We start from the raw sequence: 23,035 nt of genomic DNA on the forward strand, positions 1-23,035 counted from the left end.
TGTTTACATTAACAAAATAATCTTTTTCTTTTTATAGTTCCAGATTGCTGTCTATATATAATGAAAAGCATCTAATATTTTTTGTTTTCAAATATTTCTCTGTTAAACAGGATATATCTTCTACTTACCTGTATGTCTTATAGAATAGCAATTATATTGGGTATGTTTGTTTGTGTTATAATTTACTTATTCGCCCAGTGGAGATGATATAGGCTCTTACTAAGTTCATCTGGCTGTTGCAAACATTAAAGAGATCATTTATGCACAAGGTTTTTTTTTTGGAGAAATAAAGCATTACGCAAAATTCCCTTATGCTGGTACCAGCTATGTAAGTAACTAGGGATCAAGTCAGATCCCTTTGGGGAACAGAATATAAAACTTCCTCTCCTGTAGCTAGGTGATAAGACCTGCCTGGTTCTCATACACATTAAATTCAAAGTTAGCCTTTAATTTCTAATTGTTGCCCAGGAGTTTAAAAAAGGAAGGAGGCCACACCTACTGATGATGTAAGAGATAAAATGTTTTTGCCTATGGGCAAACACAAAATCACATCTCTTTGCTAAATAGGTCTCTTAGGTTTAGGACAATTATTCAATTTTCTTTCAAAGCTATGGTTGCACAGACATTTCTTATGATTTAGTTTTCTACAAATCAAATAAGTTTTCTTAAGAAAACGCCCCCAGATATGCTTTATCTTTTAACACTGCCCAGTTATCTAAAACTGAACGTTTCTCCCATATGTATTTTAAATATAGCACTATAAACATTATCATTTTTGTTTAACTTTTTAGTCTTCCACATAAAAATCTTAGCATAGGGGCCAGCTTTTATTCAGACTGCCCATTTTAGATATGTGTTACAATGGAAAAGAGAACCAGCAAGTAAATATAGAAATAAGAGAAAAAAAGAAGCTGGAAGGACCTACATTAAAATAACAATCTTTTTCACTGGTTGGTAGGATTATGGCTAATCTAATCTTGATTTTGGTTCACTGAACTATATTCTCTATAACTTCTTAAAATTTGTTTTATTTGTTTTACAATAAGCATGTATTACTTTTATTACAAAGGTGTGGGGGAGTCAATTGTATAGAAAGAGTCTCAGGAATACAGGATGAATATACCACCTTAGATGCCACTAATATTGTCTCAGACACTTAACAGGAATTGGAAGGTTGACAAAAGTTTCTTTTCACAGCTAGTTCAACCTGCTTGGACAATGTTAAATGAGTAATAATATTAAAAAAAGAAAAACAGAAAGATAAACAGCATTTTAGAAAAAAAAAATAAAGCATCTTTCCTTTTAGGAGCAACGAATTCAGCAACATTTAACAAGACTTTTAAAACTCATTTGTCATGGAGCACCATTAAATATTTATACAAAAAAGATCCAGGCAGCTTACAGATGACTATTTCCTCATTCATGAGGTGCCTAATTGACTTGCAACAATACAAAACATTCAGTGCATCTGGTTGGGGCCGACATGGATGATGACATGTTTCTCATAAGCCCTTTTCATTGTTTTCTCTATTTGTTTCAGAAAAACTTGTGAGATTCGTCCACATAAAGTATGCACAGTTTCCAAAAACTTCAGTTGAAGAGGGTAATACATGGATTGAAAGAGATTGTCTTGAAAGGGAAACTGAAAGATAATTTTTTAAAAAGAAAGAAAAAGTTTATTTTAGTTATTGAAATTTCATTTAAAAAGCAAATATCTTTTACTAACAAATGAAACAGGGAATTACTATAAATATTCAGGCATGGGTTTGTATATACACAGTGAAAAGGACCTCTGAGGATCAAGGTTCAAATCCTGAATTCAAACCTGTGCAACATCAGAAAATTATTAACCCATTCTCAGCCTCAGCTTCTTTATCTCTAAAAAAACAAAAAAGGATAATTTATTCGGGTCCTTAAGGCTCTGAAAATCTAAAAGCAAAGTATATCTCTAAAAATAATATGGTCTTTACATATATTCTTGATGAATAGAAGCAAGACCTAAATAGGTACTTGAAGTCTACTATAATAAAACACTAAATTTTTCATAGTTGTTGCATTTCTAGCAATCTTAGTTAAACTTTAGAGTATGTCTATGGTAATCTCAGGAATTCTGGAGTTTAGCAATTACTACTAAGATTTATTAGCAATGAACTTTATTTTAATAATTCAGATACCAAATACTAGGTGTTGTTTTTTCCCTCACTTAATATTCTCGTTTTCGCATAGAATGTGTCCATGAGCAGTATTTTCCAAAATAAACTTTCAGACCACTTAGTTATGAGCATGTGTCTAAGTTTTATTGCAATCTTGTTGAAAAGGAAAAGGCCTTTAGTAGTTCAAATCAAAGATTCATTGTTGGCAAGGACAATTTGTAAAAAAGGGCTAGAAGAAAAAAAGAAAGAAAGAAAAGCATGGTGAAAGGTCAGTATACTCTTGCTTGACAGCAGAATGAGTGGGTGTCTGGTTTCCTAGAACAAGTCTTAATCCTTTTAAAGTTCATCAGAAATATTACTTAAGCATGTTTATCAGATATGGAAATTTCTTCTCAGAAGGAGATTTTGCATTATGTAATGCAAAATATTCTGCCCAAGACTATGTTTGGTACATTTTTTCTTTCATAGTACAGTCTAGACCATAGATAAACTCCTTTTCATCACTGTATCCCCAGTGACAGAAATAAAAAAGGTCAAAACTGTGGAGTTCATCCTTGAGTCCTCTTTTCCCCTACATCTCTCATCTAATCCATCAGCAAGTGTTGTAAACTCTGTAATGACAACATGTCCCGGACATGGCTACTTCTTCCCATCTTCCTGCTATCATACAAATGCATGCCAGCCCTAGCACTCATCTACATGGCTTCAATAGTTTCATTAAAGAGTCTTTGTGTTTTCACTTTTGCACCCCTTCTACCAAGTTACCAAGTCGATATTTTTAAAGCGTAAATTAGAGCATATCGTTTTTCTGCACGGGCTTCTCATTGCAATTAGAATAGTCCAACTCCTCTCTTGCCCTAAAGGCTCCATGTGACCTAGCACTCTCTAGCTCATCTCCTCTTTCTCCTTGCCTCATCATTCTGCTCCCCATAGCTTCTTCCTTGTCCTTCAGGCATGCCAAACTCATTCCTGCACTGGGGACTTTCCCCAGGTTATTCCTTCTACTTAGCAGTATCTTCCTCCAGATTTCCCCATGGCTGCCTCAATCTAATAAGTCTCAGGCTTGTAGAGGCCACCCTGAGGACCCTAGGTTATCAATGCTTAGAGTAGTCTTGTGACCTGGCCCATCACCCTGCTCTGGTTCCCTTTTAACATCTCCCACTATCTGATACATTTTTATTTATTTGTTCATGTGAGTACTGTCTGGCTTAACCTACTCAGAATAGATGCTTCATAAGGACTGAGCTTAGTCAGTTTTGTTAAATTCTGACTTCCCTAGAATCTAGAATTGTTCCTGCATAAAACAGGTTCTTCTTAGATGACTGTTGAAAGAATTACTGAAAGAATGCCTATCTGATAGATGACTTTCCTTGGATCATGATGAAAGAAGAGTGTACTTTCTCCTTCACACAAACACATAGACACAGGATTAGTGTGTGTGTGTGCATGCGTGTGTGTATGTGTGTGTGAAAGAGAGGGGGAAGAGAGAGAGAGAAAGAGAGAGAGAAAATGTTGGAGAGAGATGGCGAGGGAGAGGTAGGAGAGGGAGGAAGAAGGGAAAGGGACAGAGAGAATATTTTCAAAGAGAAATATGAAGGGAGAGAAATATAGTGAGAGAGAGAAAAAATATCTATAGAAAGAAAAAGAGGAAGAGAGAGCAAGAGATAAAATATAAGTAAGGTAGGAAAAGAGATAAGGGGGGAACTGTTATCATCTAAAGAATTTCTAATTGTTGAATACAACCACATATCAGGTACTGTAGTACTAAAAGCTTAAAGAGCATTGCTTTTTGAATTCTCACAACAATTTTATGAGGTAGCTAATATTGTCTTTGTTTCATAGATGAGGAAACTGAGGCCCAGTAAGAGAGGAGTACAAATTTAATGACTAATCATCAAAAAATGACAAAATTTGGACTTGAATCCAGGTCTGCCAATCCCCATAGCCAAGCCCTGACCCCATTACACTATGGTGCACAGCACTGTGGAGAGCTGGGAAATATATCTTTCATGATGGACTTTCTCTACATTTACTCACATTTCAGGATGGGGTTAGTGATATTCTTGATTGAAATGCTTGAATGAAAAATGTCTTTTTAGGCCCAAATGAAGAACATCATTGAGTATATCAGGCAGGGTCATTTATGAAACAGTTATTTGACCCTTGTTCTGATCTCCCAGAAAACAAACAAGATGCACTGTAACTCAAGAGCCACAGTTGCTCAGTTCTAAACCAGAGTTGACAGATCATAGATGAAACCCAAGATATACACATATCTGCTGCATAATTATTTAACTTCCATCTGTACTCTTGAATGGGTTTGTCCCAGAAGTCACTATTTGAAGTCACTGGTAGATGATATCACTAAGTACAAAACAAATTTCCTATGTAATTAAATCACTAGGCCTTTAAAAACCAACAGCTGGAAATGTAGAAGAGATGTTAATTTATAGGCATGTGAAACTCTTTCTGGGCACAGAAGACAATTCTGGGAATTCCAGAGTTGGAATTCTCTGGAGTTCCACTTAGCAAAATATACATTTTCATACAGGCAAAAATGTGTTGTTATGTTGCAGGACTCATTCCCTACCTCACACCTGCCAAAGCCAGTTCATGAATACATAAGGTTTCCTAGATCCTTAAGAAAAATCCTTGAATAAAGTTTACATGCTTTATGTCAGGGGTCAGCAAACTTTCTGTAAAGGGCTAGACAGTAAATATTTTAGGCTTTGTGGGCTATATGGTCTGTCACAGCTACTCATTTCTGCAACTGCAAATTGAAAGCAGCCACAAAATACATAAATGAATGGTTGGCTCTGTGTCCCAATAAGACTTTATTTGTGAATGCTGAAATTTGAATTTCATATAATTTTCTCATTTCCTAAAATATTCTTCCTCTTTTAATTTTTTCCAACTATTTAAAAGGCAATCTTATCTTAGCTCATATAATTTACAAAAACATGCAGCAAGCCAGATTTGGCACAAGTTTGCCAACCCTTACACTATGTCTTAGAATCCCTGTAACTTGTTGGTTTTCCCTTGGCAATCTCAAGGTAAAAAACAATGTGAAATGCAGCATTTCCCAAAGTGTGGGATGCAAGATATAGTATTTCCTCCTAATCCAAGGGTTCATTTTCCACGGTTTCAGTTACATGCAGTCAATTATAGCCTGAAAATATTAAATGGAAAATTCCAGAAAAAAAATAATTGATGAGTTTTAAACTCTGCGCCAATCTGAATAACATGACAAAACCTTGTGCCATCCAGCTCTGTTCTGCCTATGAAATGAATCATCCTTTGATTCAGTGTATCCATGCCGTATGTGCTACTCATCTATCATTTATCAAACAGACTGTCCTTGTAGCACTGTTCTTATGTTGAAGTAACCCTTATTTTATTGTTATCATTTTCTATTTTATTATTAGTTATTGTCATTAATCCCTTACTGTGTCTAATTTATTAATAAAACTTTATAATAGGTATTTACATACAGTAGTCTCCCCTTATTTGAAGAGGATATGGCCCAAGACTCTCAGTGGATGTTTGAAACTACAGATAGTACTGAACCCTAAATATACTACATTTTTTTACTGTACATTCATAGCTATGATAAATTTTAATTTATGACTTCCAGTCAAGATGGCAGAGTGGAAAAATGCTGTGCTCACCTCCTCCCACAACCACATCAAAATTACAACTAAATTATAGAATATCACCTGGAGAACCAGTTGAACACTAGATGAATAGAACTCCCATAACTAAGGATATAAAGAAGAAGCAAAGTGAGAATGGTAGGAGGGGCAAAGACATAAAATGGCTAGTCCCATACCCACATGTGGTGGTTGAGAATTGGAAGAGATAGCTCAGTTGTGGAGGTCTCCCCTGAAAAGAAAAGGATCCCAGCCCCATACTGGGTTCCCCAGCCCAAGGCCCTATTACCGGGAAGAGGAGCCCCCACAATATCTCGGGGAAAAAATCAGAATGATATGAAAATCAGAAGGGATTCTACTCAAGTGACACAGAGAGCTGCTGGAAGCCCAGATGTCCTCTTAAAGGGCCCACATACAGATTCACTTGCTCACAAATACTCATCCTAGCTTCAGTGAAGGGATAGTAGCTTGAAAGGTGCCAATGCCATATGGGGAGAAACTGAATTGTGTGGCTTCAGGGTGAAGGCTGAGGGGGAGGCTGACATTTTTCATGTGTTGAGCACCTCCCACACACAGCCCCCAGGCATAGGCAGGCGCCAAATCTGAATCTGCAATAACCTGGTGAACAGCGCTCACCCCACCCTGGTGATTCCCAGATACACTGACCCACCCAAATCGAGCACGGAACTGTTGGCATCTGGACTGAGTTCACAGTGTGGCCACTGCCACGTGCTTCTAGGCCCAGCACAGGCAGCTACTAACTGCAGGTCACTTCGTAGCTACTACTAGATGGCCGCAGGCTGGGCACAGGTAGCAGCTGACCTTGACCTTCACCAAAGTCCTGCCCAGGAGAACTTAGAACCAACATTCCTGGTGGCAAGCTTCAGACCACCATAGAGCACCACACAATTAGCTCCAGAAATAGCATGCCCAAAAGGTAGCCTTGCAGTCACCAAAGCACCACTGGGGTAAATCCTCTCCATGAGAAAAGCTCCTAAGCAGCAACTCATCCCCAGTGGTCATGGCCAGTTCTCACAGCCAGTCAGCATGAATGTTAATCCCACTGACTGATGTGCCAACATCAATCAAGGGTCAACTACAACAGGAGGACACACACAATTCTTGGGGACACAAGGGACACACCTGGAGCAGAGGGCTCAGGTGACCAGGTAGACTGTGCCACTGGGCCCCACAGGATGCCTACATCATAAGGCCACTCTACCAAGACCAGGAAACATAACAGCTCTACCTAATATGTAAGAACAAACAGGGAATCACCAAAAATGAGGAGACAAAGAAATAATTCCGAAATGAAAGAACAAGACAAAATTCTAGAAAAAGAACTAAGTGAAATGGAGACAAGCAATTACCAGTTACAGAGTTCAAAACCCTGGTTAAAGGATGCTCAATAAACTTAGGGGAAGAATAGATGAACTCAATGAGAACTTCAACAAAGAGATAGTAAACATAAAAAATGACACAGGAACCATAAAAAAGGGACAAAAATGAAGAATAAAATAACTGAAATGAAGAATTCACTAGAAGGAATGGATAGCAGATTAAATTAAACAGAGGATCAAGTGAGCGATTTAGAAGACAAAGTAGCAGAAAAACATCCAATCTGAAGAGCAACAAGAAAAAAGAATTTAAAAAGTGGTGATAGTTTAAGGGATTTCTGAGACAACATGAAGTGTAACAACATTCACATCATAAGGGTACCAGAAGGAGAAGACAGAGATCAAGGGATTGGGAACCTATTTGAAGACATAATGATGGAAAACTTCCCTAACCTGGTGAAAGGAATAGATGTACATGCCCAGGAAGCACAGAGAGCCCCCCAAAAGATGAACCCAAAGAGGCCCACATCAAGACACATCATAATTAAAATTCAAAGGTTAGAAACAAAGAGAGAATCTTAAAAGCAGCAAGAGAAAGCAGTTAGTTATTTACAAGAGTGCTCCTATAAGACTGTCAGCTGATTTCTCAACAGAAACTTTGCAGGCCATAAGGGATTGGTGGGAAATATTTAGAGTGAACAAAAGCAAGGACTTACAACCAAGACTACTCTAAGCAGCAAGGCTATCATTTAAAATTGAAAAAGAGATAGAACTTTCCATACAAGAAAAAAATAAAGGAGTTCATCAACACCAAGCCAGTATAACAAGAAATGTTAAAGCGGGGAGGGGGGCGGGGAGGAGGAAGAGGAGGAGGAAGAGGAGGAGGAAGATGAAGAAAAAAACATAAATATGAATAATAAAATGGCAATAACTATGTACCTATTAATAATCATTTTAAATGTATATGGATTAAATGCTCCAAGCAAAAGACATAGGTTAGCTGAATGGATAAGAAAGCAAGACCCGTGTATGTGCTGTCTACGAGACCTAATTCACATCTAAAGACACACACAGATTGAAAGTAAAGGAATGAAAAAAGATAATTTATGCAAAGGGAACTGAAAAAAACTGGGGTAGAAATACTTATATCTGACAAAATAGACTTTAAAACAAAGGCTGTGACAAGAGAAAAAGAAGGACGTTTCATAAAGACAAAAAGATCTATCCAACAAGAGACTATAACTCTTGTAAATATTTACGAATCCTACATAGGAGCACCTAAATATTTAAAGCAAAATGTTGACAGAAATAAAGAGAGAGATCGACAGTGATAGTCATAGTAGGGGATTTTAACACCCTATTGACATCAATGGGTAGATCATCCAGACAGAAAATCAACAAGGAAACAGTGGCCTTAAATGACACATTAGAGCTGATGGACTTAATTGATATTTTTAAAACATTTCACCCCAAAGCAGTAGAATATACATTTTTTTCAAGTGCACATGGAAAGTTTTCCAAGATAGACTACATGTTAGGCCACAAAATAAGTCTCAGTAAATTTATGAAGATTGAGATCAAATCAAGTATCCTTTCCTATCAGAATGGTATGAAACTAGGAATCAATTACATGACAAAAACTGAAAAACGCACAAACATATGGAGAATAAATAACATGCTACTAAGCAAGGGACAGGTTAACAATGAGATCAAGGAAGAAAACAAAAAGATACCTTAAGGAAAAAAAAACCCCCACAATGACCCAAGATCTATGGGACGCAGTAAAACAATCTTAAGAGGGAAATTCATAGCATTATAGGTCTACCTCAAGAAACAAGAAAAATCTCAAATAAACAATCTAACTTTACATCTAAAGGAACTAGAAAAAGTACAACAAACAAAGCTCAAAGTGAGTAGAAGGAAGGAAATAATAAAGATCAGAGCAAAAGTAAAAGAAATAGAGTCTAAAAAAATTAAAAAGATCAATGAAACCCATAGCTGGTTTTTTGAAAAGATAAACAAAATCGATAAACCTTTAATCAGACTAATCTCAATCATCAAGAAAAAAAAAAGACAGATAAATAAAATCAGAAGTGAAAGAGAAGTGACAACTGACACCACAGAAATACAAAAGATTACTAGGGAATACTACAATTATATGCCAACAAATTGGATAACCTGAAAGAAATGCCTAAATTCCTAGAAACATACCATATTCCAAGACTAAGTCAAGAGGAAACAGAAAATCTGAACAGACCGAACCTACTAATGAAATCAAATCAATAATCAAAAAACTCCCAACAAAAAAAAATCCAAAATTTATAAAGAGCTCATATAACCCAATACCAAAACAAAACAAAACAAAAAAACAAACGATCTAACTAAAAAATGGGCAGAGGACTTGAATAGACATTTCTCCGAAGAGGACATACAGATGGCAAACAGACATATGAAAAGATGCTCAAAATCACTAATCATCAGAGAAATGCAAATTAAAACCACAATGAGCTAACACCTCACAGCTTTTAGAATGGCTATCATCAATAAATCAATAATCAAGTTTTGGTGAGGATGTGGGAGAAAAGAACCCCATGCACTTATGGTGGGATTGCAAATTGGTGTAGCCAGTATAGAATACAGTACAGAAGTTCCTCAAAAAATTAAAAATAGAACCACCATATGTCCCAGAAATTCCACCTCTGGGTATTTATTCAAAAAAATTCAAAACAGCAACTTGAAAATCATATGCATCTCTATGTCATTGCAGCATTATTTACAATAGCCAAAATATGGAGGCAAGCTGGGTGTCTATCAATAGATAATAGAGGTGGTACATATATATATAATGGAGTATTACCCATAAAAAAATGAAATCTTGCCATGTGCAACAACATAGATGAACCCAGAGGGTATTATGCTAAGTGAAATAAGTCAAAGTCAAATGCAACATGATTTTGCTTATATGTGGAATCTTAAAAATCCAATAAATGAACAAACAAAACAGAAAAAGATTCACAAAGACAGAGAACAAACTAATAGTTGACAAATGAGAAGGGGTTTGCGGGGCTGGGTGAAAAAGGGATTAGGAAGTACAAATTAGAGGTTACAAAATAGTCCTGGGGATGTAGTCAAGAATATTGTAATATAGTTAATGATATTGTAATAACTATGTATGGTGTCAGGGAGGACCTAAACTTATCAGGGGATCACCTCGCAAGTTATATAAATGTCTAAATGCTTTGCTGTATATCTGAAACTAAAATAATATTAATTATCAACTGTAATTGAAAAATAAAAATAATTAAAAAATTTTTAATTTGTAAATTAGGTACAGTAAAAAATTAACAATAACTAATAATAAAATAGAACAATTATAACAATATACTCTAATAAAAGTTATGTGAATGTGATCTCTCTCTTTCTCAAAATATCTGATAAACAAGATGGCTACTAAGTGACAAATGGATGGGTGTCGTGCAAGATTTCATTACACTACTTAGAAAGGTGTACAGTTTAAAACTTATAAATTGTTTATTTGTGGAATTTTCCATATAATATTTTTGGACCACGGTTGAACTCAGGTAACTGAAATTGCAGAAAGCAAAACCACAGATAAAGTACTACTGTATAAGAAAAAACATAGTATATATACGGTTCAGTACTAGCTGCAGTTTCAGGTATCCCCTGTGTATATGGGGATACTACTGGACTAGCAGACAGTGCTTGACATGATTTTAGGTGGTGAACCACAAAATAAGATTATCTCAATCTTCTCATTTAATGTAAGAAGATAGTTTACATATCTTTAACTCCTCCTTAACATTTGCTAATCAATCTTTTCAAGGTTGTAAGAGGAGGTCTCAGGCATTGAAGATTCCAATTCCAGGCCCAAAATCCTATCTGTGATCTCTCTGACTCAACCATAGGCAATAACAAGGCTGCCTGTTATGCCTCCTGGGAAAAGCTGTCTTTCTGGCACCAAACTTGGTGCACAGGCAGTGTACTGTAGTTTCCTTGAGGGTGTTGCTGTTACAGGACTCAGTGTCCACTTTCCATGCTCATATGCATATCTGCTTTCCTGTCCTAGGCACTTCCATTTGAAGACCTTCTGGGGGAGTTACCTTGCCAGTTTTTCTTCTTTTTCCTCTCATTCCCCCTCCCCTGGCCTAAGGGTCCAAAAAGATACAGGAGCCTTGAGATGATTCCTGCCTGTGTTGCGTCCACTCAACCCTCACCCAGGGCTCTTTGGTGGGTAAAATGGAACACCGAACACCACAGAGCTGGAGCCTCTTTTTCTCTTTTGCTTGTACATAAATACTCAACTGTTACTTTTAGTTTGGCTCCCTGTCTTGATTGTTCAACAGGGTAGAGGTGGCAAGCAAGTAACACATTTAGCTTGAAATGAATAATATCATTTTATTCTTAATTGTATTATGTTTACCTTAACCCATTACCCTTTGTTAAAGCAAATGGCACAGGGTTTCTGTTTCAGATATAAAATGTCCTCCCTAAGTGAATTTATTTAAGGGAAAAAAAAGTGAGTTACTTACTTGGAAAAATTAGTAAAAAGTGAATAAAGTAAGGTATTGGGGGTAAGCGCATATACTGAAATAAGAGTGACTTAGTTTGGGGAAAACTGGTATAACTCAATGCTTCTAAGGAATTATTTGGCCTTCAAAGGGAATGGTGACCAAAACACTTATGCTGATATGCACATGTCTATTAAACAGTGGTAAGAGCACACTTACATCCCGTATAGCTTCATAGAGTGCTTTGAAAGTTGGCTGCTTGTCATCATGGTAGACACCTCGGTTCCCATGCAGAACAGACACACCTTCAAGCTCAGCCTCTTTGCAGTTGCTTCCATACATGCAGTGATCAGGACGGTAGTTCCACTGGCAGGGGAACACATAGAGACACTCTGGTGGTGACAAGAGAAAGACATGTGTCCACAGTCAGTGCCAGCTCTCCTCTGCATGCCTGGTGATTAAACCAAAGTTTCCATAAACTGCACAGCACACATAATTTAAATGCATGAGTGTGATTATGACTCAGACCAAATTTCACTACATGTGTAAAGATTTTGATAACAGGGATTGAAGTGGCACACAATAGTGGTGTTGTAGGCTTCACTCCCCAAAAGGAGGGCAGTATAACATCATGGACAAGGAGCAAACAACGGCATTAGGCAGCTGGGGTCTGAATCCCAACTCTCTCACACAAATACAGTGAAATCTGGGTCCAGTGATTCAATTTCCCTGTGCTTCAGTTTCCTCATCTGTAAGATGAGAATAGCGGGACCTCCTTCTTATTTTGATTATTGAACTTGTACACACACACACACACACACACACACACACACACACATGTTTAGCAAAGCGCTAAGCACACAGTGGTGGTCAATAGCGTTAGTAGCTATAATCATCTCTTTGGAAAGGTTTTGTGAAATGGACAAATCCAAAAAATAGAAGTCAAGATTGAAGCAAAGATTCCTCTTAGCAATTAAAAACCAACCAACAAACGAAAGCAAAACAAAGGGAAAAAAACAAACAAAAAATTACAACAGCAAATGGAAAAAAGTCCAAAGAAAAAAGCAAAGCCAAAAGAAGTCCCTATGCCAAAGTTACTATATATACTGTGGGTGAGCATGTGCGTACACATACTTTTGTATGTTTGTATCTATAATCCAGTGGTCTTAGCAAGGGGCAATATTACCCCCTTCCTCTGGGGCCATTTGATGATATTTGGAGGGAGACATTGGTTGTCATATATGAGAGAGGCTGCTACCAATATCTGGTAGGTTGAGAACAGGGATGTTCCAAACATCCCACAATGAACAGGAGAGTCCCCACATCAGTAATAGTACCAAGGTCAAGAAACTCTGCTGTAATCCTGTTGAACTCAGAAAGTTTCCTCTTAGTGACTAGGATTATACAATTAGCAATAAATTCACGATCCCCTAGCTTCCTGGCTCCTCAACTTGATGCCTCCAAGGGCAAGGGCTAAAGGAATATGGATCAAAACTCTTTGTGAATGTGGTTAAGGATCATGGGAAAGAAAGGCCCCACGTTAGAGCACAGGATTAGAGCAAATCAATTACCATGGTCAGAAAAGCAATTTAAAGATGTGCTTTTTGGTTGGGTTGACAGCATCCCCTTCTCGCAAAGAGGACCACTGATTAGAGATTACTTACAGAAAGCTTCAAGGTAGAAAGCAAAGGATGAAGAGATCATCACACCTCCCTTTTGGCAGACTGTGTATAGTATTTCTTCTGCTCAATCTTTACAGGTAACAGTGACATCCAGGCACCCTCCATCAAATTCCTAATTGTTTACAACACACTATGAGATTTTCTTTTTCTTTGGATAACTTCATCTTACAATGCATTATGTTTCTCTTGCATTCACCTCTCTACACTTGCACATACATAATCCATAGTTGGGATGGAGAAGTGGTCATCCTGAAGTCACATTATCTAGATTTGAATCCCAACTCCTCTATTAGACTTTTCTGCACTTTAGTGAAGAGGGTGGGTGTATGGATTATATGAGTAAAAATACCTAAAATTACTTTTGTGCCTTTTTACTGTACTTTACCCCAGCCCAATTGTTTCCTTTTGTAACCTAATGAATTGTCCTAAAACCCATCTCTGTTTTTGTAAATACACTGATCAATTGAATCAACAAATATTTATTGAGTGCCTGCTATGTGTACAATTCCTGCATTCATGGACTTTAGGATGGGCAATGAAAATTTTTGCTTTTTCCCAAGTAGTATAGGAACCCACTACAAAAGGAAACCTTTTCTCTCTTTGCAGCCTCCTTAGAGGACCGAGGCCCGTGAGGGCACTCTAAGGCAGAAGGTGAAACAGAAAGGCTTTGGAATCAGACTGACATAAATTCGAAGCTGGCTTCTATCATCTCCTAGCTCTATAACTTTGGTGACTTACTGAAACCCTTGACCTCAATTTAGAAGCAGTAAAGAGAAGCTGAATTATCCTGGTTTGAATCACAGCTTTATCATGTGTTAGCTGTGATCTAATAGCAGAGGAGTTAATAGAGCAAGCTCTGGAGTTAATCTACTGGGTTTGAATACAGAACTCTACCACTAGTTATGAGAACTCAAGCAAAATCATAAGTTTTCAGGGCCTTGGTTTCATCATCTGTAAAAGTGAGAAGAATTGTAAATATCACTTATCTAATAGGATTTCAGTGAGTATTAAATGAGTTCATATATATATATGTACTTGGAACAGTGCCTGGCACATAGAGGCACACAATAAATGTAAGCTGTAATAATTACTATTATTGTTATTGTTATAACAAGAACTATTGCATTAGGTTGCTGAAAGGATAAAACAAGATAACTTAAGTTGAATGAGCCTAGCATAGTTCCTGATACATAGTACACTGGTGATGTGTATTTTTTAAATAATTTTTTATTTTTCAATTACAGTATGCATACTAACATATTAGTTTCGGGTGTATAACATGGTGATTAGACATTTATATAACCTACAAAGTGATCATCTTGATAAATCTGGTACTCATCTGACACCATACATAGTTATTACAATATTATTGATGATATTCCTTATGCTATACTTTATATTTCCATGACTATTTTGTAACTACCAATTTGTACTTCTTAATCCCTTCACTTTTTTCACCTAGCCCCCCAACAACCCTCCCATCTGACAACCCTCAAAATATTCTCTATATCTATGAGTTTGTTTCTGTCTTGTTTGTTTATTTCGTTCTTTAGATTCCACATGTAAGTGAAATCATATGGCATTTGTCTTTCTTTGTCTGACTTACTCCACTCAGCACAATACCCTCTACGTTCATTTTTGTTGTTGCAGATGGCAAGAGTTCACTTCTATGGGTGAGTAATATTCCATTGTATATATGTACCACCTTTTCTTTATCCAGTTATCTATTGATGGACACCCAGCTTGGCTCCATATCTTGGCTATTGTAAATAACGCTGCAATGAACACAGGGATTCACATGTTCCTTTGAAGTAGGGTTTTCAGTTTGTTTGGATAAATACACAGAAGTAGGATTACTGGATCCTTCTTTTTCTTGTTATAGCCTTTGTTTCAAAGTTTATTTTATCCGATATAAGTATTGCTACCCTAGTTTTTTGTTTGTTTCCGTTTTCACAAAATATCTTTTTCCATCCCTTTACCTTGAGTCTGTGCGTGTCTTTCCATCTGCAGTGAGTGTCTTGTAGGTAGCGTATGCAAGGGTCTTGTTTTCTTATCCATTCGGCCACCCTATCTTTGGACTGGAGCAATTAATTCATTTACATTTAAAGTAATTGTTGATAAATATGTAGTTATTGCCATTTTATTATTCATATTTCAAATCCTTTTTCTTCTTCTTTAAGAAGTCCTGATAACATTTCTTGTAACACTGGTTTGGTGTTGATGAATTCCTTTACCTTTTTCTTGTATGGGAAGCTCTTTATCCATCTTTTCATTCTAAAAGATAGCCTTGCTGCATAATCTTGGTTGTAGGTCCTTGCATTTCATCACTTTGAATATTTTCTGCCAATCCTTCTAGCCTGCAGTTTCTGCTGAGAAATCAGCTGACAGTCTTATAGGAGCACTCTTGCAGGTAACTAACTGTTTTTCTCTTGCTGCTTTTAAGATTCTCTCTTTGTCTTTAACCTTTGGCGTCTGAATTATGATGTGTCTTAGTGTGAGCCTCTTTGAGTTCATCTTATTTGAGATTCTCTGAGCTTCTTGGGCTTGTATGTCTATTTCCTTCATCAGGTTAGGGGAGTTTTTCTTCATTACGTCTTCAAATATGTTCTCAATCCTTTGGTCTTTCTTGTCTCCTTTTGATATCCCTATAAGGAGAACGTTGATACACTTGATTCTGTCCCAGAGTTCCCTTAAATTATCCTCATTTTTACTGTTCTTTTCTCTTGTTGCTGTTCCGATTGGGTGTTTTCTGCTATTTTATCTCCTAAATCACCGATTTGATCCTCTGCTTCATCTAATGCATTGTAGTCTTATTTCTGTTTAGTTCTTTTTTATGTTTTCTATCTCCATTTTTGTATTTTCTCTCTCTTTAAAATTCTCATTGAGCTCATCTACTCGTCCCCTAAGTTCATTGAGCATCCTTATAACAAGTGTTTTGAACTCTGCATCTGTTAGAATGCTTGTCTCCATTTTGTTTAGTTCTTTTTCTGGAGCTGTGCCCTGTTCTTTCACTTGGGACATGTTTCTTTGTCTTTCCATTTTGGATGCTTCCCTGTGTTTGTTTCTCTGTGTTAGGTAGGGCTCCTATGTCTGCCAGTCTTAGTAAAGTGGCCTTATGTAGTAGGCATCCTGTGGAGCCAAGCGATGCAGTCTTCCCTGGTCACCTTAGCCAAGTGCTCCAGGTGTGTCCCTGTATGGTTTATGTGTACCCTCCTGTTGTAGTTGGGCTTTGGTTGCTGTTTGCACATCAATGGATGGGACTGACCCTCAGGCTGATTGGTTGTGAGAACTGGCCAGTGAGGGGCTGATCCTATGGAGCAGAACTGGCTCTAGCAGGACTCTGGTGCTTGCCCTGTCTGCCCTTTGGGTGTGTCATCCTTGGCTACAGCCCAGATGGTGCTCCAGCTTCATCAGGAGCCAGCCACCTAGTGTGCTGGCCCCAGGGTCTCCTGGGAGGGGTCCCGTTGCAGCCTAAGTCCAGCCATAGCCTGTGCTGGGCCAGGGACAACCTGGAAAGAATCACCAAGCAATCATAAGATGGCTGCCACCTGCCCTGGGCTTAGAGGTGCCTTGAGAGCTGCAAATTGCAAACTGAGGATTGCTGCTGCTAGTGCCATGCTTGGAGCTACTCAACAAGAGATATGGGGCATGCTGAGGCAAGATGCTGTTTATTTGGGTTTTGTGAATGTTTGAGAGATTTTAGGAGTCACAGCATGAGCCAAGATAGGATGTATGTATGGAAAAGCCACTGGAGTGGGTTGGTGGGCCTGCAAGTTGGGTGGGGCAGGGTCTCAGGAATCACCAGGGAAGGGCAAATGGTGTTACTCAGCTTGATGGAGACTCAGATGTGGTGGCTGCCTGAGTCTGCACGCCAGCATTGGGGAAGGCTCAATAAGGAAATGATGGATTCTGCCAGCACTTCTGTCTGGGAGAAAGCTGCCTCTCCAGCCCTCAAACTGAAGACAGACAATTCAGTTTCTCCTTGTATGTCCTTGCTGCTGCAGTGCTGGAGTTCCGAGCGAGTGAGCCCGTCAGCAAGTAAGGCCAGGTGTGGGCCCCTTAAGAGGAATGTATGACTCCAGCTGCCCTTAGTCTCTCTCAGCCACAATCTCCGCTTGTTTTCACAGCCAGAAGTTATGAGGACTTTTTTTTTCCGGCACTGGAACCCTGGGCTGGGAAGCCTGGTATAGGGCTGGGACCCCCTAGCTCTTCTGGGAGGACCTCTGCAGCTGAGATATCCCTCCCAATTTTCAACCGCCATATGTGGGTGTGGGAACAGCCTATTTCGCGGCTCCACCCTTCCTACCAGTCTCAAGGCGACCTCTTCTGTATGTCTCCAGTTGTAGGACTTCTGTTCAGCTAGACTTCAGGTGACTCTCAATGATGAGTGTTCTGTAGTTTAGTTGTAATTTTGATGTGGTTGTGAGAGAAGGCAAGCACAGCATTTACCTTCCCTGCCATCTTGACTGGAAGCCGATAAATGTTTTACTACAAATGCATCTGGACATGCAGGTGGCCAGTCAGTCTTTCTTAACTTTTTCTTGGTCACAGATCTCTTTGAGTATCTAATGAATATTTTAGGTCCTGTTTTTGGAAAACTACAAATGAAGGATATGAAAATTATTTGCTTACAAGTTTAGGGGTTTATAGATCTTCATTATGGAGACCAGCTAAGAATCCCAGTGGTTTAATGTCAAATATGAAATTGGACTCCAGACAGAATTCAATTCACATCTTTATACTTCCTTTTCCAGAGGCTAAATGCAAAATACATCAAGCATAAAATTGAAACAGTATTGGTTCACCACATGATGTAAGGCATTGTTGTCAGTAGACAATAAGGTGCTATTTCTGCCCTCAAAGAACGTATACTCTTGTAACTGAGATAGTACATAATGTCATCCAAATAAACATGTTCTATCAGGATTCATAGAAAGGAGGACATTTCAGTAAAGTTTCATTTAAACTTAGACTTATAATAAGGATAGGATTTTGACAGTCAGACACAGAGACCTGAAGAAGCATTTGAGGAGAAAATGGTCTGATCATGATGAAAGGTTTGGAAATCAGAGTGTGCATTAGAAAATATAAGCCATTTAATTTTTCTGGGGCAAATGTAATCTCTTCAAAGAGGTAAGAAAATGGTAGAAAAGTTGTCATATTAGTAGATTGCTTTAACTTAAAATATTCAAGAATATGAATCTATATTAGATTACAAATAACCGACTTTGATTCTAGCTCGTGAAGCAAAAAAAAATTTTTTTTGCTTTCAAAAGAGAGGGAGTAGCTTATAAAATCAGAGGTAAAGCTGAATCGGGGCAGGAAGTGGAACACTCCTAGGACATGGGGGATGGGGACAAATTAATGTCAGTTCTTCAGCATTGCTACTAGGATGAACCAGTCTTGACTACTTTCTGCTCTTGGATTCTCAGACTCAGGTACCCAGGAGATGGGCTGACTGGTTTAGTGGGAGTCAGGGGTGGGTGGGGCTCTAAGACTGCAGGCAATCGGGGAAAAGCAATCCCCTGAAGGAAAACTAGGGCACTCTAACTAAAAGAAAAGGAAATCAAAAGTAGGCAATTAAAAATAACAGATGTGTCTTTTTATTCACAGATAAATTTTGCATGGGTTACTCTTTGAAATCTCCATTTGGTTAATGGAGGGAGGAGGAGGAGAAAAGAGGCTCAACTAGCTTCGTGGGATGGGCTTCAGATGGAAAACCTATATATATATATATATCAGCCAATGGTGGACCAATGATGGTTATTTGGCACATAATCACTATTTTAAAATGGATCTATTTTAAGCAAGATTATCAGGGGTGTCAAGATCTGTTTGAAATGATAGCATGATGAAATAGGTTATTTTTCTCCTTTTGAGAAAATAATACAGTGAATGGTTTTAAAATTCCAAATCCCTAAAGTCTCAAACTATTGCAATTCATATTAAAATATTTTTTTCAAGTTAACCTCTCTTCAAACTCTGGGTTTTGGCCATTTTCCTCCCCATTTTATATTGATAACAAAGCTCCTCATTACAGAGAACAAATTGATGGTTGTCAGATTGGAAGAGGCTAGGTGAAAAAAGTGAATGGATTAAGAAGTACAAATTAGCAGTATAAAATAGTCACGGGGATATAAAGTACAGCATTGGGAATATAGTCAAAATATTGTAATAACTGTATGGTGTCAGGTGGGTACTAGACTTATTGGGGTGATTACTTTGTAAATTATATAAATGTCTAACCACTATATTGTACACTTGCAACTAATATAATATTGTATGTCAACTGTAATTTAAAAAATAAAATAAAATTAAATTAAAAAGCTTATAATTAACTGGTGGTCTTTGGGTTTGAAATCCCTTCATGATCTCTTAAGGATTCTACATTTATTTCCAGAGCCTCCTAACTACTTGCAAAGAACTGTATGAATTGACTTTTCTCTCATACTTTTGATTTTTTCATACTCTTGAGTTATCTAAGATTATGTAATAGATTATACCTGATTATTTTAAGTTCACAGTGAAACAGCCTTTCTACTCATTTACCACACTGTATCAACAGAACAAAGTCTATTTGATTGCATTATTAATATTTTGTTTGTTTCTTTAGTTTTGTGAATGTCTCATTCCAGAACTGAGCTTTCCCAGTCTCTTCTTCTTCCTTCTTCCAGAATACACCTTGTTTCAGAAAAGGGCAATTAATTCCTCAAAGAAAATTTACTTTCCTGATCACACAATCTAAATAAAGCCTTCCTGTCCCTCCAGCTTTGATAGTCTCTTTCTCATCCCTTTGTTTCCTTCATAGAATTTATTACAATTTTTGATTTTGAACAGCTAGTTGTTATTCTTTGGAAGGATACTTCTTCCAATAAAAGGTAGGTTTCATTAAAACAGGCACTTTGTCTATTCTGTCTGTTGCCATATCCCCAGTGCCTAACCCTGTGGCTGGCACACAGTAGATGCTCAACAAAAAACCTGCTGAATGGAGGAGTGAACAAAACCTCATACCTTCCTCTACCACCTGTATCTTTTTCCTTTCTCCTCCTTTCTCTTACTACTTTTTTTCCCCTTTCACTTTCCTTGCTGTAGTCTTTCTCATCCATCTACTTTCCTCTTTCACTCCATTCTCTTAATTACTTTAATTTGACCAACACTTCTGAAAAACAACACCATTTAAAGCATTAACCTTTGCACCGTGAAAGACATAAAGTAGATACAACCTCTTCCCACAAGAACCCTAAAATCTTTATTCTTGCATTTTACGTCAGAGCTCATGAACTTCCCAGATTCTCAAAACAATGATTTATTTCCAGTTCGCAAGAATAGTCCTAATACCAAATAATTGGGCCTGCCAATCTCCAGAACACATTCATAACTGCCAGGCTTGGTGCTTTTGGTGGAGTGAGTATACAGTGTAGTCACACATTCAAGTGCAGAGCTCCAGTGATCACTGGCAGTACGAGAACAAGGCCCTGATGGGGCCACTGAAAAGGCATGTTCCATGTGACTGCATCCTATTCTGTGGCCCCAGAAAACCCTCCTAACTCTCTAGTATCACATTCAACTTATGGACAATCTATGTAAATCCCATGGGCATTTTAGCTCTTCTCTCTCCCTATGAGCAGAACCCTACTACTTCTCCTCTGGCTGAATGTCCTGCCTTATTATCTATACTTAGCTGGTTTCATTTCCTTCCCTTTACATAGCCCATTTTACTAGAAATCTCCCCAAAGCAGGTACAGACACAGGTGGTCATGTTTGAGAAAGGAAAATGTCAAATGACCTTGCTCCTCTTGCCCCTGATGAACCTTTCAAGAGAGGTCTCCCTGCCTAAAGAGAACTAATTCAAAGTTAGGCTGGAAATCAATTCATAGGCCAATCTCTCTCTCTCTCTCTCTCTCTCTCTCTCTCTCTCTCTTTCTCTCTCTCTTCTAGAATTTGAATTAGGAAACATAAGAAACCCATCGTCATTGGTATGGGTTTGTAAGACTGTTTAACACAACCTCAGGGTTGGGCCAAGTGCAAACACAGAATACTGTCTAAGAAGATAAAATGGAATCAGATGGGCATGGAGAGAAGCAAAATAACAGAGACCATGAGGGATGAAGAAATCTGCTTTGGTCCTTAGCATTTTCCCAGAGCTGATTCTCATGAGGCCTGGCATGATCTGATCCATATGTTCATGAGACTGTACCCGGACCCTTAATTAGTTGGCCTGACTGAAGTTTTGTTTCTTGCAATCTAAAGGCATTAACCCAAGCACTTCTTTCTACATAGAGCTCTCTGTTGGCCCTGGTCTAATATATCCTTTCTATAGATTCTGCTCTTAAACTCACTGTACAGATGTAAGCTCATTCTTCTACCCCTTGAAGAAGCTGCTTTGGCTCACTTGCAAGGAAATGTCCTGTAGACTGACCTACCTGAATGCCCTCCTTGGGTTCCAGTTGTCTCTCTTTCAGTCAGCCTATTACCCAGCACTGCAGTTACCTACCCACAGGCATGTGCTATCTAATTATAGCAAGAGTATTAAGACATTTTTTAAGCTAATGACTTTTTAAAAATTTATTTATTTTAATTAGTTTCAAGTACACAGTACATTGGTTAAACATCTATATAGTTTGTAAAATCATCTTTCCAATTGCTCCCTCCCTTCCCTGATCCTCCACCTAGCCAACGTATTCATGCTAATTGCATTCCCTATGCCGTGCTCCCCATTCCCATGACCATCCATCAGCTACTAATTTGTATTTCTTTAACCCTTCACCCCATTCTCATAAACCCCAACACCCTCTCCTCTCTGTTCATCACCGAATTGTCTACTATATTTGTGAGTCTGTTTTTGATTAGTTTGTTCTTTTTATTCCTTAGATTATGCATATAAGTGAAATCATATAGTGTTTATCTTTCTCTGTCTGACTTGAATACCTTCTAGGTCCATCAAAGCAATATCTTTTTCCATTCCCTTCCTTTTAGTCTGTGTGTCTTTTAATCTGAAGTGAGTATCTTGTCGGCAGCACCTGTAGGGGTCTTCTTTTCTTATTCTTTCAGCCACTCTATCTTTTGGTTGGAGAACTTAATTCTTTTCCACTTGAGGTACTTATTGATAAGAATATAGTTGTTACCATTCTTTATTCTTGTTTTTGATACATGTTTTTTCTTCCTAAAGAAGTCCCTCCAAAATTTCCTGTAATACTGGCTTGGTATTGATAAATTCCTTTAGCTTATTTTTGTCTGGGAAGCTCTTTATCTGTCCCTCAACTCTAAATGGTAGTTTTGCTGTATAAAGTGTTCTTGGTTGTAGATCCTGGGTTTTCATCACATTGAATATTTTGTGCCAAACTCTTCTGTCTTGTATAGTTTCTTTTGAGAAGTCAGCTGCCAGTCTTAGGAGAGCTTCCTTGTAGGTAACTAACTGTTTTTCTCTTGCTGTTTTTAAGATTCTCTTTGTCTTTAACCTTTGGCATTTTAATTACGATGTGTCTTAGTTTGGGCCTCCTTGGGTTCATCTTGTTTGGGATTCTCTGTACTTCCTGGCCTTGTATGTCCATTTCCTTCACCAGGTTAGGGAAGTTTTCAGTTATTATTTCCTCTAACAGATTCTTAATCCCTTACTTTCTCTCTTCTCCTTCTGGTACCCCTATGATGCGAATGTTAGTACACTTGATATTGTCCCAGAGGCCT

At 37.9% G+C, this 23,035-nt stretch overlaps 1 protein-coding gene across 1 annotated transcript in view; it reads right to left on the minus strand.

The window, feature by feature from the left end:
- Window positions 1-1,008: 1,008 nt before the first annotated feature.
- The window catches only part of GXYLT2 (glucoside xylosyltransferase 2), a 101,634-nt gene continuing 79,607 nt past the window's right edge, over window positions 1,009-23,035 (minus strand). The window contains exons 6-7 of the mRNA XM_006917469.3: window positions 11,889-12,061; window positions 1,009-1,642 (exon numbers count right to left, since the gene is read on the minus strand). Of these exons, the coding sequence (XP_006917531.1) occupies window positions 1,460-1,642; window positions 11,889-12,061 (356 nt within the window). The 3' untranslated portion in view covers window positions 1,009-1,459. The remainder of the gene's footprint in view (window positions 1,643-11,888; window positions 12,062-23,035) is intronic.

Source organism: Pteropus alecto, unplaced genomic scaffold, assembly GCF_000325575.1.
Source record: "Pteropus alecto unplaced genomic scaffold, ASM32557v1 scaffold75, whole genome shotgun sequence".
NCBI lineage: Eukaryota > Metazoa > Chordata > Mammalia > Chiroptera > Pteropodidae > Pteropus > Pteropus alecto.